Genomic DNA, 26,924 nt, shown 5'->3' with positions numbered 1-26,924 from the left:
TTCCATTGTGAATTATCCACCTATGGGTTGTCTCTGCCAATGTTATATGCTAATCAAAGCCAGATTAAAAGCATAAAAAGGACAGGATTATTGGATAACTGAGGCTCCTGTGTGAATTCAGCACCCTCACAGGTCAGGGCCAGAAGAAGTCACACCTCAACTATGGTAGGTAGGGTTTTTAAGAATTGCAGTTGAAGGAACATGATGTGTCTGCCTCCTGCTGGGCTTGAAGAGATGGTGGCTGCAGGTGAAGGGGGTGGGGCTGTCCTTAGGAAGGCCAGGTATATGGATGCTTTCCTTCAAGGGGAACTGGACCATGTGGGGGAGGGGAGGGCAACTGGAGATTCCATCTGAACATCCATTGCTTCTACTTCTCTAGGAAAGAAGTTTAATTCATAATTATGTGTATAATGTTCAAACCTTTGCTGTAGAGGCTTAATTACTCCATGCATCCAGCAAAGCTTGTTGCTAACTGAGCTCAGCATGGTTCAGTGAGTGGACAGGTAGTGCAGTGGAATCGAATTTGTGGGATTTTAGTTAGTGGAATTCAGAGGCAATTTTACCAGGAAAGTTTTACAGAGACAGATTGTTGAGAGTACAATTTAGACACAGGTGAGGATGGAATGAACAAAAGAATGTGAAGGAACCAGAAGATTAGAACAGATTGTTGGAGTTAGTTTGAAGCCAACAGAGCAGTTTAGTCAGATGCTGAGAGAAGCCAAATTGAATTAACCAGCTTGGAGTGGATTTTGAACCAGAACAACTGAGTTGAACCAGGCAGCAAGAGTTCAGAAGAAACAAGAAAGGGTGAGCTTATCCAGAAGTTAGTCCCATAGACTGAAAAAAATTATGTCTATTAGTTTGTACTGAGGCTAGGAGCTTCCAGGACAAGGCCTAGGTTAACAGACAGAGGCAATAAGCTTCCAAGAAGACAATTACATCAGGCAAATGCTGGGTGTTGTGGTGCACACCTTTAATCCCAGCACTTGGGAGACAGAGGCAGGTGATCGCTGTGACTTTGAGGCCAGACAGGTCTACAAAAATAGTCCAGGACAGCTAAGGACAACACAGAGAGACCCTGTTTTGAAAAACCACACCAAACCAAACCAAACCAAATGAAAATAAAACAAAACAAAATATATACTTTTACACAAATACTTGCTTTTTAATATATATTTTATTAATTTATTCATATTACATCTCAATTGTTATCCCATCCCTTATATCCTCCAATTTCTCCAGCCCTCCCACTTTCCCCTGCTCCCTTCCCCTATGACTGTGACTGAGGCCGACCTCCTACCCCTCTATATGCTCATAGGGTATCAAGTCTCTTCGTGGTAGCTTGCTATCCTTCATCAGAGTGCCACCAGGCCTCCATAACCAGGGGACGTGGTCAAATATGGGCCACTAGAGTTCACGTGAAAGTCAGTCCCCAGTCTCCACTCTACTGTGGAGAATATCCTGTCCATTGGCTAGATCTGAGTAAGAGTCCAAAGTTCATTGCATGTATTGTCCTTGGCTGGTGCCCTAGTTTGAGCAGGACCTTCGGACCCAGATCCACCCATCATAATTTCCTACTTATAGGTTTCTAGGACCCTCTAGATCCTGTTATTTCCCCATTCTCTCATGCCTCTCTCACCTAGAGTCCCAATAGGATGTCCTCTCCTGTGTCCCACTTTTCTGGTAAGTGAAGACTTCCATGGGGCTAGCCCCTTGGGCTAGTGTCCAGATATAAGTGAGTATATACCATTTGACTCTTTCTGCCTTGGGGTTAACTCACTCATTATGATCATTTCTAGTTCACACTATGGAATGCTACTCAGCTATTAAAAACAAGGAATCCCTAAATTTGTGGACAAATGGGCAAAGCCTTGTCTTAATAATAGCCTATGTACTACACGATCGGTCATGCACATCCTATTCCTGAGCTCTAGGTTTCTAAGCAATTACTAGTTATCAAATACTACCTATTTGTGTAGGTCCCCAAAGAAGAGGATTCATTTTCTTCCATATGCCAAAATAATGAAATATGAAAATAGAATGTTTTACTATAATTTCAAACTTTGAATACTCACCTGAAATAATTGAAAATGAGAACCTGTTAAACTAATGTTTGAAAGACAATCAGCCCTAGTAATGTTCAATTTATACAGTAGAATATAATAAAATATTCCTGAGTCCAAAATCAATAAAAGCAATCACATGACATTTAATCTTTTATCATAGAAGGACAAAGTGAGAACAGCATGGCTGAACACAATGACACATCTTCACCATCAGCACTTGGTAGACAGAAGAAGGCAGATTTCCATGAGTTTATGCCACACTGGTCTACCAATGGGCCTTCAAGACAAGGAAGGATACAAAGTGAATTCTTATTACATTAAGAAAGTATAACATGATTCTCAAGCATAAGATAAAGTTAATGGTTCCAGTACAAAGATACTTCAGTACAATGGATGAAGACTTATGGACCCACATAATCAAATCATATTACACCTGAACATTAAAAGTGTCACAGTATGGCACTAGTTCAAATCATTGTGTTACATTTACTAACATAGATTAAGTTCATTGTAAAATGAATTTTATATGTCTATTCCTTCCTGAGTGTGTTTTGTGTCTAATGTCACAAGAGTTCTTATGTGGCCTTAACAAAATGATGTAACATTTTGGGGCAAAGATCAAGCCAAGGAGAGCTGTACTGGAAGCCAAGATAGAGAAGGCTTCCATAGCCACCATGACCTTCCCCTTTGTGCTGTGGTAGACAGGGAGGAAGGTGACCCAGACACAGAAGAATACCTGCATGCTGAATGACAGGAACTTGGCTTCGTTGAAAGTGTCAGGAAGATTCCTGGACAAGAAGGCCATGGTGTAGGTCCCAAGTGCCAAGGAGCAGAGGTATCCCAGGACACAGTGGAAGGCAACCTCTGAACCCTTGTTGCACACAATGATGATGTGACCATGTTCAGCATGAGCATCTTGATCAATGAAGGGTGGAGAGGTAAACAGCCAAGCTGCACAGGGAACAGTTTGGATCAGTGTGCAGATGGGAATGATGAAGTTAGGGGCCCTTGATACCATTAACCACCTCACCATTCTAGCTGGAACAGTGACCTTGAATGCAAGAACCACTGTGATAGCTTTGGCTAAGACTGTGGAGAGAGCCACAGTGAACAAAATTCCAAATGCTGTCTGCTGCATGATGCAGGTGGCTGTGTTGGGCTGTCCAATGAAGAGCAGGGAACTGAGGAAACAGGCGATGAGTGTCAATAACAGAGTGTAGCTGAGACCCCGATTGTTGGCCTTGACAATGGGTGTGCCTCTGTGCTTCACAAAGATGAAAATTACCACAGCTGTGAGTACAGTGAAGAACAGTGCTGTGGTGGTGAGAGCCATCCCTATGGGGTGTTCATAGGCCAAAAAGCTCACAGATTTCTGGAGGCAATAGTTCTTTTCTGAGTTAGCATAATGACTTTCTGGACACTTCACACATTGATCCATATCTGTTCAGAAAGAAGAGTTATTTTGAATTAATCCTCAGGGTTTTTTTTTCTGCTTAAGCTGTTATTCAGCTTCAGATCATTGAGATGCTTCTTTTTTAAAAGATTTATTTATTTTATTTTTTGCATATGAGTGCTTTATCTGCAGAAGCAGGCATCAGATCACATAATAGATGGCTGTCAGCCACCCTGTAATTGCTGGGAATTGAACTCAGGACCTCTGGAAGAGCAGATGAGGCTCTTAACCTCTTAGCGATCTCTCCAGCCCTGAAATGCTTCTTGAATGGCTTGCTTTATTTTTTTTAGTATCAAATTTTAAGTATTCTGTGAATCATTTCAAATTAATACAGCCCTATTTGCCTATGGTGACAAAATCAAAGAAGCTCATTGCTTTTCCTTTTTTGTGTGTGTACTTTCCCTGAATTTGTGACTTTTTTTTCTTGTTGTAGATTTTAATTTACAACCTTGATCTAACACCCTCAAGTACAGTTCTTAAGAAGAAGGTCGGTTATAAATAGTTGTCAGAACTTTCAAAGGAGAGGAGAGATGACATCTCAGTACAACTGATGGATGCTTCATGCGTAGAATGAATTTGTGACTTTTTTGCATCTATTTTATAGTTCATAAATATAATTTAAAAGTACATTGTATAATTATCATTTTATTATGATATAATATTATGAAATGATGACAACTCTGGATATGTATTTTGTACATTATGGCTATAATATTTTTGAAATTCCTTTCTCAAAAGGTGCAGATTTGGGATCCATATTTACTTATTTTCATAAAATACCTTTGTTTCTCTAATTTAGGTTATACTCTGAATGATTTTGAAATAAAAAATACCCTTATATTTTTGAACTTTAAATCCTTCACTAATAATATGTTGTTATATTTAACTATAGCATTATAATTTTCAATATATAGGGAGAGAACTTTTGAAATATTTCTAGTTATTCACATCAAATTTTGTATACTCTGTTGCTAATATTTTGACTTGTATGTTGACTGCAACCACTTTTATCTTGAACAATATGGTAGGGTGCAGATTAGAAAGGATATTCACCAATCCTGCCCCTGACAATGGCCTAATATCCAAAATATACAAAGAACTCTAAAAACAAAAAAGGAACAAATGAAATAACCCAATTAAAAATGGGACACAGAATTAGACAGAATTCTCAACAGAGGAATCTTGAATCCCTGAAAAGATTAAAGGAATGCTCAGCATAGTTAGTCAGTATAGAAATGCAAATCAAAACTACTCTAAGTTTCATCTTACACCTGTCAGAATGCTAAAATATAAAACTCAAGAGACACTGCATGGTGACCATAATATTGAACAACGAGAACACTCATCCATTGATGGTGGAGGTTCAACTTGTCCAGCCACTTTTGAAGTCAATCTTGTGCTTTATCAAAAACGTAGGAATATCCCTACCTCAAGACACAGCTATACCACAATTGTGCATATACCCAAAAGATGCCCCACCACACAACAAGGATGTTTGATCAGCTATGTTTATAGAAATTTTATTCATAATAGGAAGAAACTGGAAATAATCCCTATAGCCCTCTACTGAAGAATGATGAAAGAAAATGTGGTACATTTACACAATGAAATATTACTCAGCTATTTAAAGAAAGGAAATGATAGAATTTGCAGGCAAATGGGTGAAACTAGAAAAGATCATCCTTAGTGAGGTAACCTAGACCCAGAGATTCACATGGCATGTCCGCACTTATAAACAGATTCTAGCCATAGAGAACAGGACAGACACACTACAATTCACAGACCATAAGAAGCTAAGAAAGAAGGAGCCTCCAAGGCAGGGTGCTTGAACCTCATTCAGAAGGAGAAACAGAATATAACACAAAACTGGTTGAAAAAGGCAAACAGGGTAGAAGGGTGAGTTTGGTGGAAACTGAGGGTGGGGATTAGATGTGGGGAGGTGAGGGTGGGAGGCCACAAGTCTTAGAGGGAGGAGAACCTGCGGTGGGCATCACTGAAACAACCTAGAGCCCTGTGATAGCGTAGGCTCCTGAGAGGGAATGGGAGGGACTGTAGCTAAGACTCCTAGTATCACGAGTCATGGAGTCTGAAAAGGCCACCTTCTATCCAGACAGGACTTCTGATGGAGGGAGAGGAGCACCAACTCACCACCAAAACTTTACCAAAAAATTTCCCTGCCTATAAGATAGTCAGAGACAAAGTTGGAGCAGAGATTGAAGGAATGTCTAACCAATGCCTGGCACAACCTGAGGCACACCTGATGAGAGGAAACCTACCCCTAAACTGTAAATGAGACTCTGCTATGTTTGTAGAAGGGAGCCTAGTATAACTGGTCTTGGAGAAGCTCCACACAACAGCAGCTCTAAATGGATGCTGAGACTCACCACCAAACATCTAGCAGAGCATGGCCAGTTTTATGGAACAGGTGGGGTTAGGACAGAAGGACCTGGGGGATAAGAACTTTCCAAGAATACAAAGTGTCAACTAATATATGTCCAGGGGGCATATGGAGACTAAAGCCCCAACTAAGGGCCATGTCTGGAATGGACCTAGGCCACCTACACACATGTACCCAATTGGCAGCTTAGTATTTATATGGGCTCCCTAGGAAGGCAAGCAGGAGCTTTCTCTGACGTACTATCTCCCCTTCTTTCTGATAACGTCCCTCTGGTGTGGCTGCCTTGCCCAGCCTCAGCAGAAGAGGATGCATTCAGTCCTGATGTGACTTGTTACGCAGCCCTGTGTTGGTTTGGGTGGCTTGCTCCCTTTTCTGAGTAGTAGGGGAGGCAGGATAGAAGAGGAAGGAGGAATGTGTGACTGGAGCAGAGGAGAGATGTAAAAAAAACAAAACAAAACAAAACAAAAACTTATACACCTTGGATTTTAATGCCACATTTCAATTAAATCTTTGTGTGTTTCTAAATCTTATCACCATATCAATACATATGTCTATTTTCTTGTTTGAGCAAAACATTTATTAAGTTTGTTTTTCATGAGAATCAAATTCTCATTTAATAACTTGGGTGATTTTTGTTTATTAATCATGGAACTCTAATGAATTTTTCTTCAGATATTTTCTCATGCTTATCACGCTTTCACACCTTATTCTTTTATTTTGAATGTTTTGTTTTCTTTTCTATAGGAGAATGTATGCTTCAAGTATAGATTTTGACTTAATTAAGGTACATGCTATATATCTCATTAACTAATTTATATAAATTCCTTATTCTACAATATTGCATCAGTATATTTTAAATTTCAAAGTTTTATCATGTATGTTTTCCCCCTACTTTGTCTTACAAGTATAAATAATATAGTCAATAACACAAAACCCTGTAGGATTTTGTATCCATGGCTAAACTGCTACTATCTGTGCATATTGACAATATTTATGAACACACATTATAGCTAATGTGCAAAGGATAAATATTTATCAAAACAGTATTTTGTACCTGGCATTATGAACCCACATAAAAAGGAGATGGGAAGGAACTGAGAGAAGTGTATGGAGAGGAAATTATATGCAGATTATGTTGTATTAGAGAAAAGTCTATGGTTGATAAAAGGGAAAAAGATTTAAAAAGAACATACTACAGGAAATCTATCTTCAGTTAAGCAAATGAAACTTAGTCATTGTGAAATAAATTATATGTAATAGGGAAATAAATACAACTCTTCAGTCACCTACTGTGTAAAAATTTAAACCTGTACAGGGAATAATCAGAAAGAGAATGTGAGAAATCCAAACCTTAAAAGAATACTACATGTAATTAAGCATGGCTTGAAAACATAAAGAAATGTTGTGATAAACACTGTATTCTTGGTGAAATAAAGCAGACTGCTAATTTTAGTGCAAAACAGGTCACCTGAGGGAACAGTGTCTGCAATGGAGCAACAATGTAAGTCAAGATGATTTCAGTGTCTAGCCTGTGTCTCTTCAAAGGAAGGAAAAGTAACAGCAATGCTCAAATTTTATAGTCATGGAACCAAAGTTTATCTCTTACTTCTCTCCCATCCCTCTCCTTTTCTTAAGTATTGCAGACTCCTGTGATCAAGTCTGAGAGTTCTCTGTAAACAAGATTTTACCTGTCTCATTGGAAATCTCATTGTCTGCACAAGGAATGCAATCAAAGCAGCAGGCAGCCTTGCCTTCCTGGGCAGCTTTCCTGAATCCAGGCCTACAGCTCTCACTGCACACAGACTGAGGGGTCTGAGAGAAATAACAGCTATTAGAAAATGCTCTGGACTTTTGTGAACATTTAGAGTAAATAGAGATTTTATGAGTATCATCAATAGTAAATTTGCAAATGCTTACATTGGCAAATAAAAGTAATGTGTCTTGGTATTATTAATTTTGTCAGCGGCTTTGATTCTGCATAGGCCACATGCTTAAATCTTGGTCCAATGCCACAAAACTGTTGTTAAGATTAAGTCATTAAAGTGGTGTTCTAGCAGGTCATAGTATGATTTTGGTGAACCTGTCTCTGTACTTACTGGCTCCTAGTGGGGACTTTTATATTCTATATGGTTGGCAATAATGATTGACATCTTTACATTGTTTGGGTTCATCATGGGAACATATCTTAGGCATCTGTGAGGAGTTTTATGAGATATTTACTTGAGGTGGAAAGAGCACCCACAAAATGGGCATCAGTATTTCACTGTCTACTGTGACCGACAAAATGAAAAGGAGATAGGAGCAGCCATATTCTTTGGTCCCTGACTGTAATGTAATCACCTCTTCTGACACCTAAAATATTCTCTCTGCACTAACATATAAAAACATGCTAAGAGTATCATCTATTTCAAGCCTGTAATCCTTTACTTGTTTTTGTTACTATTTATCTGATGTAGCAAAGCAAGTATAATACACACACACACACACACACACACACACACACACACACACACACTTGACATGCTATCCTACCTTTTAAAAGCATACAAAACAAAAATGCCATTTTACCCTTCACTTGAAATATACTCATCTGCTGACAAATATAAGCCTCTTATCATTGTTGGAGACAGTAACAGAAATCTAAAAGACACTCTATTCATAAGAACTGTATAAGCATGAATAAACTTTAGGAAAAACTTTTCCATTGATCAGAGTCAGGGAATGAGAAATTAGTCTATGTTGGATATCCTATGAGTAGATTCTTATTGTTAATTGTATATGGGTTGGTATGAAATAAATGTCCAAGTATCATTTTCCTGAGAATTATTTTTACTTTTATGAAAGGTCAAAGCGGTGATATATGTCATAACTCACCTTTGTAAACTGTATTGGCCATTGAATCATCTGCTCAGTTAAAGAGAACTGCTGACCCTGAGGAGTCTTTGGAGAGAAGGTTCCTACTTTGACCTTTAATCTCATGCCCTTTGGAAAATTCCAAATATTGAAAATGTCATACTCTGAATCTAAGTCTCTTTTCCCATCCATTATGATATGATCTCTCACACGATCTTTCTGTAGGGTCTTCTTTAGGAAATGGAGGAGCTAGAAGAGATGCAGGAACATATGTTGAAGTACATCTGAGGGACTATAGTCATTTTCTGATGTCATAAAAAGAATCTCATGAAGCCAGCACAGCTGTTTGTCATTGTTAGATCCTGTTGCAGGGTGTGGCTGGCGGGGCCATCCCTCTACATAGGGGCAGAGGTTCCCTTCTTTCAGAGATTCACTATATAAAACAGTCAGTCTGTTTCCAGGTCACCCTTTTTCCCTATCTCTGTACCCTCTCTCCTTGCCTCCCCCATCCAGTGCCACTTGCAAAAACACCTGTATTTATATTATAGCTTTCTGGCCAATTAGCTCATTCTGTTTACTTAATCCATCCATTACCATTTTCACAAAGCAGAGCCCAGTGCTGTGATCATTGTCATGCTATGTTTTTCAAGTTTTAGCCTCTGCATGTTGCATTCTTAAGGACATTCTACATTATCACGCATGTTATGCCTTTTCCTGAGAAAATTATTTCTGGGTTGTTTTTATAAAGGCCTAAATGTAGAAAGAATACCTTGTTTTTTCTACAATTCAACACATGTCACTAAAACATGTATGGCCCATAGGAAAGGATAGCATCGAAAGTGGACATCTGGCAGCCAGTAAGGAATCTGGGATATCTAGGTGTGAGAGATTCATTGGTGAAGATGTGAGGACAGATGCAAGATACCTGAGCAGAGGTAAGCAGACATGTGGCAGAATGTAAATTAGTATAAATACATTATTTTAAGTTATGAGCTAGTCAAAGAAGAGCCTAGCTATATGGTTTAGAAATTTGTAAATACATTTTGAGTTTGAGTGGTTATTCCTACAACATGGGCCCTGGTGGAAAAACCCCACAACATAACGACATACCATTCATGGAGCATTAAATCCAAACTAACTTGTTTAAAGTCTGGGACACAGAGAGAAACTTCACACCCTTCAAATGAAACTTCAAACCTGTATTTTTTAAAGAAAAGAAGCTTGAAGACAAAATGCTTCTGAAAATAGTGGCACAAATAGGTAAAAAAAAAAGCAGCTGGACACAAGATTTTTCTAAATAAAAAGCTAGAAAGGAGCAGGAAATTGCAGAGAGATACAGCAGATGTTAGCCTCTTAAAACAAAGCTCCTGATTCTCCATTTTTAAACAGCTGCCTGGAGGAATAGAGGAATGGGATTATTCAAGGGATGGGATAACAATTGAATGAATTAATTAAAAAATTTTTGTAAAGACCAAAAGAAAAAAAAGATGTTAAACTTCTGGAAATTTTCTCTAGAAACAATAGGAAAATTATAGTGCTAGAGATATCTGATGTACCAAACATTCAAATTAGCTAAATAACATATGTCTGTAAAAATAAAAAAAATATGGGAATACATATATATACAAATACATATATGCAGAGGAGGCCAGACACATGAATGGAGCCACAGACTGCTGGAGTTTGAGAACTGTAGGTGAGCGGGGTCCCAAACTCCACAGACCACCACTGGGCCTACCACAGGGACAAGCAACATCCCGAAGGTGCTAAACACACTCCCCAAACTCTGGAATGGAATCCACACGCAAACTGCAACCGGCATATGAAACACAAACTCGCTGTCTGGGGAAGGGATTTTCTGGACCCCTAGCCAGAGGAGCTTCAGGGAACAAGGTGAATCTGCCCTTGGATCCCTCCATCCACACCACTCCAAACTTGGAGATCACACGCCCAGGCCAAGTGGAAACACAGGTGGCGGGACCCACCAAAGATAGCTAAAGTGGGCCTGCAGCTCACGGGCCATCCTGGGCCAAACCTAACGCCGGACACAACAGATTGAGCCTGCAAACAGGGGCAATTAGAAACCAGCTTGGACTGCTTCCACGGGCCTATTGGAAGACATGGATCATGCTTGCAGTGTTTAATTGCTGACCTAGAGTGATTATTGGAGTGTCCCAGACATGTGGGAAGAGCAAGCACCTCCTGAAACCACCAGAGTTCAGAAATCCTATTGTCTCTGGCCACTGGCTGCTGGGCACTGACCCTGCACTCCCCAAAGGAGAGATCCTAGCTGGGTCTCCTGGTGCAGGCAAGGCAGGAACTCACACAGTATCAGGAGAGGAGACCCACCAAGGGTCATACTTGCAGTGTCTAATTACTGACCTAGAGTGATCTCAGACCCTCCAGGCTTATAGCTCTGGGAGAGGCTGGACACTTCTACGGGGTATAGAGACAAAGCTAAAAGATAACTACAGCCCAGAAGATTTGATCCACCTGGGGTCTTGGCTACAAAGCTACAAGAAGGACAGGCAGCTAGGTTCAACCTACACAACCAAAGCGCTTATGTGCTGACCTTATTCTAGGTCCCCAAAGTACTGATATGAATTAAAGCAGTAAGGTGAATGAGTCCAAACAGAAACCTACTTTGGCTGACTCAGCCTAGAGTCTACAGTGTAGAGAAAAATCTCCAGGAGTGGAAACCGGATCACCTGCCTGTTCCAAGGAAATACTCTCTGATCCCCACAGGCAAGAGGACTCAACCTATAATCAACCATCACCTACCCACCTTCAGCCAGTGAAGGTCACTACAAACTACCTTCCAACATCAGAGTCACCAAAATGACTAGAGGACAGTAAAAGAACGCTAACAAAAACCAAAACAGTTTGGCATCTCCAGATACCAGCAATTCCAATGAAAACAACCTGGAGAACCTAACAGCAATTCATAGTCAAGAAAATGACCTCAAGTCCTTAGTAAAGAGGATGATAACGGAAGAAACAAATAAAATCTGCAAACAAATTCAGGAGGAAGCAAACAAGAGGGCTGAAGATTTAAAAGAGTCATATAAAGAGGCACTTGAAGAATTTCCGAAAAATATAAATAACCAGATGAAGGAAATCATTAAAAACAGTTCAAGACCTGAAGATAAAAATGGAAGCTGTGATAAAGGAACACACAGAAGAAAAATGTGATTGAGAGGCATCAGAGAAGAAAGCAAGCATCTCAGAGGTGGCCTTATCTAACAGATTGCAAGAAATGGAAGAACAAATATGGAGACTTGAAGATACAATCACAGAACTGGAAACAACCATCAAGGGAAATGCTAAATCTGAAAATTTCCTGACACCAAACATTCAAGAAATCAAAGACACCATGAAAGGACGAAACTTGAGAATAATAGGGATTGAGGAAAGAGAAGGCAACCAACTCCACAGCCCAGAAAATATCTTTAATAGAATAATAGAAGAAAATTTCCCCACTTTGAAGAAGGAGATGCATATGAGCATACAAGAAGCCTACAGAACACCAAATAGAATAGACCTGAAAAGAAAATCTTCTCTCCACATAATAAGAACAACACAAAACATAGAGAACAAAGAAAAAATATTAAAAGCTGCAAGAGAAAAAGATTGAGTAACATATGAAGGCAAACCTATCAGAATTACTTCTGACTTCTCAGCAAAGACCATGAAAGCCAGAAGGGCCCGGACAGAGGTTCTGCAAACCCTAAGAGAACACAGATACCCGGCAAGATTACTTTGTCCAGCGAAATTATCAATAACCATTGACGGAGAAAACAAGATATTTCATGACAAAAACAAATTCAAACAGTACCTATCCACAAATCCAGCTTACAGAAGTTACTAGAAGGAAAACTCCATCCTAAAAGGTCAAACTACAAGCAAACTATATAGGAAATAGATAACTATACCATCGCAAAATCACAACCTGACAAAATCTCGACTGTTACAAATACCAAAAATGAAGGGGCTTAGCAATCACTGGTCATTAATATCTCGCAATGTCAGTGGCCTCAATTCTCTAATATAAAGACACAGACTAACTGAGTGGATGCATAAACATGGCCCAACGTTCTTCTGCATTCAAGAAACACACCTCAACCACAAGGACAGACATTGTCTCAGAGTAAAAAGTTGGGGAAGAATATTCCAAGCAAATGGTCTCAAGAAACAAGCTGGGGTAGCCATTCTAATATCTAATAAAATAGACTTTCAACCAAAATTAATCAAAAGGGATGAGGATGGACACTTTGTACTCATCAAAGGTAAAGTCAACCAAGAAGACATCACAATTTTGAACATCTATGCTCCTAATACAAGGGCTCCCACACTTGTAAAAGAGTTATTAACAAAGCTTGAACCACTCATCGATACCCACACATTAATAGTGGGAGACTTCAACACCCCACTTTCACTCAAGGATAGGTCTTTGATTCAAAAACTAAGTCAGGAAATAATTTCATTAACCAATGTTATGAATCAAATGGATCTAACAGATATCTACAGAACTTTCCACCCAAACACAAAGGATTATACCTTTTTCTCAGAACCCCATGGAATGTTCTCTAAAATTGATCACATAGTTGGTCATGAAGTAAACATCAACAGATACAAGAGGATTGAAATAATACCTTGTATCTTATCAGATCACCATAGTCTAAGGCTGAACTTCAACAACAAAAGAAATAACAAAAAGCATACTAACATGTGGAAAACAAACAACTTTTTACTTAATGACACGTGGGTCATGGAAGAAATAAGGGAAGAAATAAAAGTCTTCCTGAAATTCAATGAAAATGATGGAACAACATACCCAAATTTGTGGGACAGATTGAAACCAGTGCTAAAAGGAAAAATTCCTAGCCTTAAGTGCCTTTAAAAAGAAAATGGAAACATCCCATATAAACAACTTAACAACACATATGGAAGCTCTAGAAAAAAGAGAAGCAGAAGCACCCAAGAGGAGTAGACTCCTAGAAATAATCAAACTCAGGGCTGAAATCAATAAATTAGAAACAAAGAGAACAATCCAAAGAATCAACAAAACCAAGAGCTACTTCTTTGAGAAAATTAACAAGATAGACAAAGCTTTAGCCAATCTAACTAAAAGACAGAGAAACATTATCCAAATAAACAAAATCAGAAATGAAAAGGGAGCCATAACAACAGACACTGAAGAAATACAAAGAATCATAAGAACCTACTTTAAAGGCATTTATGCCACAAAATTTGAAAATCGAAAGGAAAGGTACAATTTTTTCAACCAATTTCATTTGCCAAAATTGAGTCAAGACCAGATAAACAAATTAAATAGCCATATTTGGCCTATAGAAATAGAAGCAACCATTTATAGTCTCCCAACTAAAAAAAAGCCCAGGGCCAGATGGCTTCAGGGCAAAATTCGACCAGTCCTTCAAAGAGGAGCTAATACCGATACTATTCAAGCGATTCCAAAAGATAGAAATGGACAGAGCATTACCAAATTCCTTCTATGAGGCCATAGTCACGTTGATACCTAAACCCCACAAAGAACCAACAAAAACAAAAAAGAGAATTTCAGACCAATTTCTCTTATGAACATTGATGCAAAAATACTCAATAAAATACTCACTAAGCGAATACAACAGCATATCAAAGTCATCATTCACTATGACCAGGTAGGCTTCATTCCAGGCACACAGGCATGGTTTAACCTATGGAAATCCATCAAAGTAATCCACCATATAAACAAACTGAAAGAGAAAAACCACATGATCATCTCCTTAGATGCAGAAAAAGCATTTGACAAAATCCAACACCCATTTATGTTTAAAGTTCTGGAGAGATCAGGAATACAAGGCACTTATCTAGACATAATAAAGGCTATAGACAGCAAACCAATAGCCAACATTAAATTAAATGGATAGATACGCAAGGAATTTCCTCTAAAATCAGGGACCAGACAAGGCTGTCCTCAGTCCCCATATCTCTTCAATATAGTTCTTGAAGTTCAAGCCAGAGCAATAGGACACCAAAAAGAGATCAAGGGGATCCAAATGGGAAAGGAAGAAGTCAAATTATCCCTATTTGCAGATGATATGATAGTGTATATAAGTGACCCCCAAAATTCCACCAGAGAACTCCTACATCTGATCAACACCTTTAGCAAATTGGCAGGATACAAAATAAACTCAAAAAAGTCAGTAGCTTTCCTATATACAAATGACAAACAACCAGAGGAAGAAATTAGGAAAACTACACCCTTCACGATAGCCACAAACAATATAAAATATCTAGGAGTAACTCTAACCAATCAAGTGAAGGACTTATTTGAAAAAAAATCTTTAAACCTCTGAAGAAAGAGATTGAAGATGACATCGGAAGATGGAGGGATTTACCTTGTTCACGGATCAGGAGAATCAACATAGTAAAAATGGCCATCTTACCAAAAGCAAATTACAGATTCAACTCAATCCCTATCAAAATTCCTAAAAATATTTTGAAGATATTGAAAGATCATTCCCAACTTCATATGGAGAAACAAAAAGCCCAGAATAGCAATTCTACACAACAAAAAATCCTCTGGAGGAATCTCCATACCTGATCTCAAGCTGTACTATAGAGCAACAGTACTTAAAACGGCATGGTACTGGCAAAGCAATAGACTGGTACATCAATGGAATCAAATTGAAGACGCAGAGATGAATCCACACACATTTGCTCACTTGATTTTTGACAAAGAAGCCAAATCTATTCAGTGAAAAAATGATAGCATCTTCAACAAATGGTGCTGGTCTAACTGGATGTCTACCCCTAGAAAAATGCAATTAGACTCCTATTTGTCACCATGCACAAAACTCAGGTCCAAGTGGACTAAAGACCTCAACTTAAAACCAGAGACATTAATTCAGTTAGAGGAAAAAGTGGGGAAGAGTCCGGGACACAGAGGCACAGGAGACAACTTCCTGAACAGTACACTACAGCCCAGGCCTTAATGTCAACAATTAATAAATGGGACCTCATGAGGCTGAGAAGCTTCTGTAAGGCAGGAGACACTGTCAGTAGAACAAGGCAACAGCCTACAGACTGGGAAAAGATCCTCACCAACCGTTCATCTGACAAAGGTCTAATATCCAAAATATATAAAGAACTCAAGAATTAAGCACCACAAAACCAAACAACCCAATTGTGAAATGGGGCTTGGAACTAAACAGAGAATTCTCAACAGAGGAATATCAAATGGCTGAGAAACACTTAAAGAAAGGCTCAACCTCCTTAGTCATCAGGAAAATGCAAATCAAAACAACACTGAGATTCCACCTTACACCCATCAGAATGGCTAAGATCAAAAACTCAAATGACATCACATGTTGGTGAGGATGTGTGGAGAGAGGAACATTCCTTCATTGCTGGTGAGAATGCAAACTAGTACAACCACTTTGGAAAGCTATCTGGTGCTTTCTCAAAAAAGTGGGAAAAGGGCTTCCTCAAAACTCAGCTATCCCACTCCTTGGAATATACCCAGAAAATGCCCTACCACACAACAGCGACATATGCTCAACCATATTCATAGCTGCTTTATACATAATAGCCAGAACATGGAAACAGCCTAAGTGTCCCTCAGTGGAAGAATGGACTGAGAATCTGTGGTATATTTACACTATGGAATACTAGTCAGCTATTAAAAACAAGGAATTCCCGAAATTTGTGGACAATCAGATTGATCCTGAAATTATCATGAGTGAGTTCACCCAGAAGCAAAAAGAGACAAACGGTATATACTCACTGATATCGAGACACTAGTCCAAGGGATACGTCCCATGAAAAATTTTACATACCAGGAAAGTGGGTCAGAGAAGAGGACATCCTATTGAGACTTTAGGTGAGAGTAGCATGAAAGAATGGGGAAATAGTAGGATCCACAGGGTCCTGAAACCTACAAGAAAAACTTTATGACAGGCATAACCGAGGCCTGGGGTCCTCCTCAAACTAAGGCACCAGCCAAGGAGAATATAGGCAGTAACCTTCAAACCCCTACCAAGACCTAGCTGATGAACAGGATATTCTCCACCGTTGAGTGGAAAGTGAGATCTGACTCTCACATGAACTCTGGTGCCCCTTTTCTGACCATATCCCCTGGATGGGGAGGCCTGGCGGCACTCAGAGGAAGGATAGCAAGTTACCAAGAGGAGACTTGGTACCATAAGAGCATATATAGGGGGAGGAGGTCTCCCTCGATCACAGACATAGGGGAGGGGAGAAGGGAGGAAGTGGGAGGGAGGGAGGAATAGAAGGAAACAAGGGAAGGGCTAACAATCTATATGTAATATGAATAAATTAATAAAAAAGAAGAAAAAAAAGAAAATTAGTAAAACATGAAAATAAAAAATCAAATAAAAAAGGAAAAAAACAAATACATATATGCATACAAAATCAATTGATTTAAAAAATAGGTAATGAATTTAAAGGAAAGCACAAAGGGCTATAGGATGACTTTGACGGAAGGAAGAGAAGGGAGAATTTTTGTAATTATATTATAATTTCAAAAATAAACAAAATATTTAAATATCAAAAATAAATGATCTTCCACCTGAGAGAAATGCTTCTGTGAACAGATGGCTCCGTGGGAGCTGGTCAGAGCTGTGCAGCAGTCTCTTCAGCAAATCCACTCACACCCTGCAGCGTCTACATTATGTGGAGCATCCAGTGCAACAGAAGGGATACCACTGAGAAGCCACAAACAGCTGACAACATTGCAGGACCACTCCTTCCTGTCTAGTAGATCATGGCAGGAGGCTTAGTCCTTTAAAGCTTGAACTCTGGGACAGAGAAGGACAGCTGTGCCTGACCGAGCACAGCACAGCCAGCACAACACAACACAGCACAGCACAGGAAGGAGGAGCCAAGTGCATACACAGGAAGACACCAAAAAAAATCCAGACTTAGTTAACCAGCTTAAAAAGAAACAAAAACAAAACAAAAAAAACCCTAAACATTTAAACTTGTCTTTGGATGCTATGGATGCTTATCATTAAAAGGGCTTGGTTACAGGTTGTTAATGGTCTTGATTAGGGAAAGACTCATAGGGAAACAGACTCATGACTTTCTCTTTCCTTTCCTTACTCCATCCTTTTTTCTTAGATATTGGGAAAGATATTCAGAAGAAATTGGCGGTAGACAGGGCATAAGATTTAGGAAGAGTATAGGATTAATAGGGAAAAAGGGTAGATTATTGAATCTGCTCTTAAACCAAAAATCGTTTTATAAACCATTAATCTTACACCGCTGTAATATTGTGTACATTTACATAAAAATAAGATTATTTTTGCTTATAATAGTACAGGTTTTTGTAACTTGATACAGAATTAAGGTTACTTTTGATACTTTGGTATAAATTATTGTGTATTGATAAATTTTAAAATTATTTTGATAGACATATGTACATCTGATTCAACTCTTGTATAACATATTGGACCTATACAATTCATTCATAAAGAGGAGGTTTACTTCCAGTCCTTTTAAAACCTGCTATTATAAACTGTTTAGCATAATTAAGTAATACAAGTCAATAGTTAATCAAATTCATGGTCATCTGAGATACCAGTCTGGCTTATCACATAAATATATATCCTAGGTTAAACACATAGTAAATAGCTAGAAAAAAATCAACATTTGTCTACTCACATATACTATAGAAAGATAGATAATTAGTAAGCACTATATAAATGTGTACAATAGTATAGGTGGTCTCCAAGGCCTCAGAGACCAGCCATAAATTGCATTTGAAGATGTTTTAATGTTTTAAGGATTTTCAGTTAATGAGACATGTCAGGTGCTGGCAGCACACATTTTCACATGAAAGAAGATGATGAACATTGAAGAATTTCTCTTAGGGATTTGCTTTTAAAAATATGGCATGTTGCAACTGAGCTAAGAAATGTCTTTACTCCATCAGCAGATAATGAGCAGAACTTGGACACAGGCAAAGTCAACTGCTAAGCTCTGTGAAGACAGAGTAAGCAAGTCCTTCCTAATTCTTGCTTCACAAATATGTCTGTCAGATATTCTGGGCAAGGAGACTGAAGATGACGTTTCAACACTATAATTAAATCTGGGTGACTATTGAGGCAGACAGCTCTCTGTCAATTCTCTATGTTGTAAACTGCTTCCTTATACTTCTTACATACTAAGGTAATATTTTGTTCTCAAGCCTTGATGAGGTTGAAGACTTGACAGTTACAGACTTAAAAGTAAGCTTAAATTATTTAGGATTTAAGAAGAAATTTTAAGGTCAAAAATTTTAGGCTGTTAAATAAGTGCTATAATAAAACTGATTTGGATATAAAACTCATCAAGATAGAATATAGTAGAGCACTCTCTCCAAGGACATATGGACTTGACCCTGTGAATGTAAATCTTCCCTGGTTGTCTCATAGTTGTTTTTATGTATATAGTTGATTATTAGAAGAAAAACAGACTTGTATTGGATTAAAGTGGGCATATAGAGAGAAGATCTTGTGTATTGTGTGGATACAATAACTTTAGATAAAAACCTATGGACTATAGGAAAGTATAGCATAGAAGGTGGGACATTGTCAGACAGAAAGTATTCTGAGATATCCTGGCGTGAGGGATTTTTTGGAGAAGATGTGGGGAGAAGAGATGTATGGTACCTGAACAGAGGTAACCAGCCATGAAGCAGAATGTAGATCAGTATGAATAGATTATTTTAAGTTATGAGCTAGTAAGAGAAGAGACTAACTGTATGGCCAAGCTATTTGTAAACATATGAAAAATCTCAACTTTTCATATTGAAAAGATTATGAAGAGAACTCTGAGGGCAAAATGTTATAAGAATTGAAGGATGATTTAATATTGGTTTTTCCCTATTCTTGTCATGCATTTTATAAAGGACATTACACGTGGTTTTGCATTAACCTCCAGACAGGGAATATAGTATGTTTATGATCTAAAATTTGTGCTGCCCTATTGGAGTGCCATAGAAAATAATAAAAAAAAGGTCATAGTGCTGATATTACAACACACAGGAAGGGATATTACCTGCCAGTGGAAGAATACCATTTCTTCTCCATTAGCATATTGCTGTATCTGTATTTGTTGAAGACTCATCTCATGAAGACTGTAGGCCACAGTATACACTGCATTGTATATGTTATAACTCTCTTCACTCATGGCTGTGTCAAAAATATGTCTGGGTAATAACTCCAAAGAAGCATTTGGTTGACAGTTCTCCAATATTTGACAACGAAACCCATGAAATGAGCAGTTGAAGAATAAAGCCCAAAGCTTAGGAAGAAAAGTGTCTTCTGGATATTTGTAGGGAGTAAGTGTGTGAAGAAAATTGGTAAATCCAACCATCTCTTCATGGTGGTGTGAAAATATGAGACTCCCATGAAGTGAGCCTACCATGAAATAATCATAATGGTTGTCAACATCCCATGGAAAGTTCAAGACCCAGACTTTCCATGTCACTAAGAGTTTTGCAATGTGAAACATTAAGCCTTGTGAAGAAACAATGTTCCCATAAATAACTATGACATTTGCTGATGATTTCAGAATGATCTCCAGATTTTCACCCAAGTTATTGGAGTCTACATATGAAGTGGCAGGGATAATATTCACAAACTCAATACAGATGTTACCATTGTCCATATTTTCTTTCAATTCTGACAGAAATTGAGTCCCTTTGCTGTCATCTTGGAGGATCAGACCAACCCAGGACCAGCTGAAATGAAGCAGCAAAGAGACTATGGCAAGTGAGAGATAGGTGTCCTTGGGAGCCATCTGATAGAGAGAAGGAAACTGACCTTGGTCATTCAAGGTAGAATCGAAAGGCCCAAAAGTGAGCTGAAGAGAAAACACACTGGCATCAAACACAAGCTCAGTCTTGAATCAACATATGAAAACATTCATTATGAGAATGGAATTGTAATTTTTTAAATGCAAATCCATTACAGTGTTTTCTACAAAAATTGCAGACAAGTGTTCAGGTTAAATACTCTAGCAGGTCTCATCCACCTCTCCTTCCTGGACATGTGGATATATCAAGTACCCTTACACTTTCTTTGGTACCTGACATCAAAGTATTTTGTTGTTCAACTGAAGCAATTGTAGGCCTAGTAACCTAGGTCTAGTCCTTCAAACCTCTAGACTTCACACTATCTTAGTTAGGCCTAGAATTATTTCAACCTGTGAGTCTCCCTGCTGAATACGCTCACTTTTATTCTTCATTCTGAATTCTTTCTGGCTCTTTCTGAATTCTATCAGGTGTTCTGGCTCAAACTCCTTTCCATGATGACTGATTCGGTCTAGCTTCTCTGTTGTCCTCTCACTGAATTGCTCTGCTTGGCCTCAAACTGACTCTAGCAATCTCTTGTAGTCTTCATGCTCATTCTCTGGCCCCATTTATCTTCACCTGTGTCTATCTTGTCCTCTTCTCAATGTGTCTCTGTAAAATATCCAGATCAATCTGCTCCCCCATCTCTCTGTGCCCTGATTCCTCAAGTCCTCTTTTTCTTGGAAGAGTTGAGCACATTTAAACCTGACCCATTCTCTATACATTTTTTCCTATGTTCACTCTCTGTCAACTGGTTGCTAGCTCTGCCTCCTGACCTGTTGTTGACATTATTTAATCTTGTTTCCAGAAAACTCTTGGATTAAAGAATGTGCGAAAGGGGTGAGCGACACTAAGAGCAGATTTTTCCAGTACAAAATCTTGGGTTTCACATTGTAAGCAAAGAGCCTGCAACAACGTGATTAATTCAAATGTACCTATTTTACATTTCAAGATATTTATAATGTCAACATAGGATCCTTGACTCCTAGTCCCACGGGTCACTTGCAAGAGCCATCCTCTTAAAGGAGACAGTTAGGCAAGTGAGTTTTCTAGGAGGCAATCTGGTATTTTACAAGGTCTGTACTGTGATGCACCCAAAGAATTGCTTCCAGCCTCTGAGCCAATCTGTTAAATGAGTTAAATGGGCATATGAGCTTTCTGGAAAGGATCTATCAATTTGCAAGATCAGTGCCATGATGCACCTCAAAAATCCTTCCAGGTTCAGATGTGATGTCAACAGCTATTCGTTGATGTTCAGTAGGCATGAGAACTCTCTGGAAGGGATCTGGCATTCTGCAAGTCTGTACCTTTATGCACCCCAGAATTGCTTCCAATGTCTGACACTTCTGTCAGTTGTGCACTGCTGCATCTTCCCTTCCTGGGTATTGATAAACTATGCTTGACTAAACTGAGTACACTATCTTACTGAAAGATGTACTGCTGTTCAGATGAACTAATTCCAGATAATAGAATTCCTGGTTTGATTCAACAATTTTAAAAGCTAATTTGTTTTAGATCTTCCAAAACAATAACATCAATAAATACCTTTGAGGACCTCTATACACCACACTAGGGAACAGCCTTGAAGCAGAATTGTGACCTCAGATAAGCTTTTATTCCAGATGGCACCATGTATCTTGGTATTCTCCATAAATATTCACAAGTTGGCCTAACCTTCTCATGAACCCATAATATGATGGAGCTACCTGAGTATGTCTAAATTCAGTATAAACTCTAATGTCTGAATGTACAAACTCTTCTGTTATAATCTCTTACACCCTGTCACCTTACGGTATTATATGCTGTCATTTTAAATTTACTTTCTTTCTTGAAATGAAAGAAAGATAAAATTATTGTCCTGAATTTACTATAAACTAAGAGAAAACTGGACATTGTGTAGCCAGGTTGGTCCTAATGGAAAAGACATATAATCTTGTAACTTAGACCCTGTTAAGCTTTATTCCTTGTCAAACATTGTCATTCTGAACTGACCAAGAGCTTATTTAATGGACACGTAGAGAAGAAAAATTGAATTTTAAGACATGTAAGCTGTTGTATTTTAGCATTTATCTGTTTTTTGTCTTTAATTGTATCTTTTTACTATGAGGCAATTCTTTTTCTTATAAGTGTAAATATGGTGACCAAGAATAAACGGAATTGAAATTAAGATGTTTAATTTTATCCACATATTCTCTTGAATGTGTGTGTTTGTGTGTGTGTGTGTGTGTGTGTGTGTGTGTGTGTATGTTGTCTATTTTCTGTTTCTTTCTTATTATTTCACCATGGATTCAGAAATAAGTGAATAGGCTCAGGGTTCCCCAATATCTATCATGTACAAACAGGCATACGTTAGCTTTCCAGAGATCTCCACAAAAGAGCCTATCTATAGAACAAGAAGCCTCCTTTAATTATGTTCTCAGGTTTGTGGGTTTTTTGTTTGTTTGTTTTGGGGTTTTTTTTGTGGTTGTTTTTTGTTTTTGCTAGAATTTGAATTTGCAGCCCCGGATATAGGAAACTTGTGGTCAGATTGAGTTCCCCTCCTTAGCTGCAGTACAGACAGTGACTAGAGAAGGAACTCTGGGCTCCCTCCCATCATTCTTCTTTAAATCCTAATTAGTTGCCTGAGATAAAATGAATGGAGATTCTGCATCCAGTACCAGAAATCCAACCCTGGACTTGCCAGAGCAAAGACAGACATTGGCACCTCACCCACCTGAGGTATGTTGTAGAGTTGTAGCAGTGAAACAATATAGGAAGATGTTGACATTGGTGTTCCTGTGAATGCAGCAAGTGATGTTTTCTTCTCTCCACAGTTGTAATTAACAATGGGATTGATGAGCCGTGTTAACCAGAACATGAAAAAATCAAAACTATCCCTTTCAGAATGTAAAGTAGAATAAAGGTCAAAGCCCAGAGTTGTGTTGGGTAGAAGATAGGGGTTCCTGTTGACCTCCTCAATGGCAAATATCAGGGCCAGAAACACCTGGTAGTTCTTAAAATTATACCTGCACAAATTCCATAAAATTACACAGAATAAAGGCATAGACCATCGAACCTTCCTATTTAGTCCAATGGCTTTTTTAATCCAAATCCCAATATCTTTTTAAAATCCAGTTTTTAATATCTTTTCATGAATGGCTAAAATTAGAAGAATGTATAATTAAATAGGATTAAGTAAAATTCTACAGTATTAGTACTCATTAATTATGAGCTCTGAGATTTTAATTTATTATTAAATGGCTTTCTTAGTCTTTTATGGGAAAAAACCTGTCCATGAATAAGAAATTAGAGTCTGACAAAATATCAGAACTTTGATATCAGGATCTAAGACCTTCAGCTTCTACAATTATAAAAAAAAATCAGTTTATCTTCATCCAATCACCTTGTTTTCTGTGACAATCTCCTTCAGTTGGATATAGAAATACTCAATATTAAAATATTGTAGGGTTTCACAGAAAAGCAATTTATCTTTGTATTTTGGAAAGATATATAGAATAAGATGTTAAACCTTCATTAAACATACCTGAAAAAAAAAGAGACAGAGTACCTCTAGATATAACTTTTTAATTCTGCAAAATTCTGTCCTTTTAGTCACATATATTTGTTTTTATTTCTTTTGGTTTTTGCATTGTTCTTGTTTTAAGTTCGTGTTCCTTTGCTTATTTGCTTGCTTGCTTCAAGAAATTATTGCATTTCTGATTCTTGTGTTTCCCTTATTTTTTTAAACCATTTCCCCTTTTGATTGTTACTGGTCTGCTACATATCTGACACACATGCTGGCCCAAGAAATTATATATTTTATTACCTTCTGTATAGTCCTTTTCAGGGATGCTGCTGAGATTTACAGATTGCATGCAATGAGGTATGTTTCTTTTGAAATTAATAGATTTCTCTAGAAGTTTCACACAAAATGAAATGCAACAAAACATTTAGTATATATTATAATTAAAAATGAATAGTAAAGGATTCAACTGTAGCCAGTCATGGAGTCACATGCCTTCAATCCTAGCTCTCGGGAAGCAGAGGCAGGTGGATCATTGTGAGTTCAAGGATAGCCTGGTCTAGAATTTGAGCCTAGGATATCCAAGGCTATGCAGAGAAACACTGTCTCAAAACAAACAAAAAACCAAAAGGATTCAATTGTATTTACCAAGATGAAATGAAAACCACAAAAATTAAAATATTTTAATTAAAAGCTATTATACTAACTCTCAAAATTAAAATACAAAGTACCAATTTAAACAAACTAGAGGTCTGTAATCTTGGTGAATTGTACATAACTAGAGTAAACATTCTGAGTCACATTAAGAAGGTTAAATATTTTTCAGCAGAAACTGTAAAATCCGAAGGGCCTGGCCAGATGTCTTACAGACTCTAAGAGAACACATATGAGAGTCCAGACTAGTATATGAAGCAAATTTTCAATAACCATAGATGGAAAAAGCAAGATATTCCACAACAAAAACAAATTTAAACAGTACCTATCTACAAACTCAGCCCTACAGGAGATACTATGAGGGAAACTCCAGCCTAAGGAGGTTAACTACAACTAGGAAAACACTGGACATAGGTAACTTCACTTTAGCAAACAGAAATTAGATAAGCACATATATACAGTACCACAACCAATATAATAATAAAAGAACCTAGCAGTCACTGGTCATTAATCTTTCTTAACACTGTAGTTTCTACTCTCCAATAAAGACAGAGAATAACAGAATGGATGCATAAAGAGGACCCAACATTTTGGTTCATACAAGAAAAACACCTCAGCAACAAAGATAGACATTACCTGAGAGTCATGGGCTAGAAGAATGTCTTCCAAGCAAACTGACAAAAACAAGCTAGAGGAACCAGTTTGATATCTATTAAATAGACTTTTATCCAAACTTAATCAAAAGAGACAAGGAAGGACATAGTCACATAAGGATAAGTCAACCTAGATGACATCACAATTTTGAACATCTATGCCCCAAATCTAAGTGCACACATTTGCTATAGAAAAATTAATGAAGTTTAAACCATGCGTTGATTTCCACACATTAATAATGGGAGACTTCAACCTCTCCCTCTCAACAAAGGATAGGTCAACAGAACAGAAGATAAACTGAGAAATAATGATATTAATAGATGTCATAAATCAAATGGACCTAACAGATATTTTCAGAACTTTTTACACAAACACAAAAGGTGTAACTTCTTCTCAGTACTTCACAGGACCTTCTCCAAGGTCCTACTATATGCTTTTGAGCATATAGTAGGTCATAACACAAGCCTCAACAGAAACAAGAAGATTTAAATAATACCTTGTACCTTTGGCCTCCATAGCCTAAAGCTGGACCTCAATAACAACAGAAATAACAAAAAAGCCCACACATATATGGAAACAGAACAACTGTTCACTCAATGACAACTGGGTCAGGGAAGGAATAAAACAAGAAATTAGGGACTTCCTACAATTCCATGAAAATGATTAAACAACATAAACACCTTATGAAGACACAAGGAAAGCAGTGTTAATAGGAGAGTTCATAGCACTAATGGCCTTTATAAAGAGAAACATCTCATACAAGCAACTTAATGGCACATTGGCACATTTAGAAGATCTAGAAAAAGAAGCAGAAATACCCAAGAGGACTAGAAAGCTGGAAAAAAATCAAATTCAGGGCAGACATCTAAAAATTAGAAACAAAGTGAACAATTCAGAGAATGAATGGAACCAATAGCTGGTTCTTTAAGAAAATCAACAAGATAAACAAACTCTTAGCCAAACTAAAAGGCAGAGAAACAATACCCAAATCAACAAAATCAGAACTGAAAAGAAAGATATAACAACAGACACCATGAAAATCCAAAGAATCATTTAGTCATACTTCAAAAGGCTACATGACACAAAATTTGGAAATCTACATGTAAGGGACAATTTTGATAGAGGCCATTTCCTGAAGCTGAATCAAGATCATGTGAACAAATTAAATAGTCCTATATCTCCTGTTGAAATAGAAGCAATCATCCAATGCCCCCAATCCATAAAACTCCCAGAGTCAGATGGCTTCAGCACAGAATTCTCCCATACCTGAAAAGAAGAGCTAATACAAATTCTCTTCAAACTATTTCAAAAAATAGAAATGGAAGGAACATTAACAAACTCGGTGTATGAGGCCACAGTCACCTTGATACCTGAACCACACAAAGGCCCAAGAAAGAAAGAGAATTCCAGGCAAATTTCTATTATGAAAGTTAATTCAAGTACATTTAATAAAATATTAACAAACTTAATCCAAGAACATGTTAAAA

General features: G+C 37.8%; 1 protein-coding gene across 1 annotated transcript in view; it reads right to left on the bottom strand.

The window, feature by feature from the left end:
- Positions 1 to 2,571: 2,571 nt before the first annotated feature.
- Positions 2,572 to 26,924, bottom strand: part of LOC311588809 (vomeronasal type-2 receptor 116-like) — a gene marked incomplete at both ends in the record, with an annotated part of 41,296 nt that continues 16,943 nt past the window's right edge. The window contains 5 exons of the mRNA XM_084766777.1: positions 2,572 to 3,506; positions 7,606 to 7,729; positions 8,792 to 9,019; positions 19,832 to 20,677; positions 23,341 to 23,632. Of these exons, the coding sequence (XP_084622903.1) occupies positions 2,572 to 3,506; positions 7,606 to 7,729; positions 8,792 to 9,019; positions 19,832 to 20,677; positions 23,341 to 23,632 (2,425 nt within the window). The remainder of the gene's footprint in view (positions 3,507 to 7,605; positions 7,730 to 8,791; positions 9,020 to 19,831; positions 20,678 to 23,340; positions 23,633 to 26,924) is intronic.

This window comes from Acomys minous, assembly GCF_964271855.1.
Source record: "Acomys minous genome assembly, chromosome: 17".
NCBI classification, from domain to species: domain Eukaryota; kingdom Metazoa; phylum Chordata; class Mammalia; order Rodentia; family Muridae; genus Acomys; species Acomys minous.
Note: the sequence above shows the minus strand (reverse complement) of the source record. Positions and strands in the feature narration are given on the sequence as shown.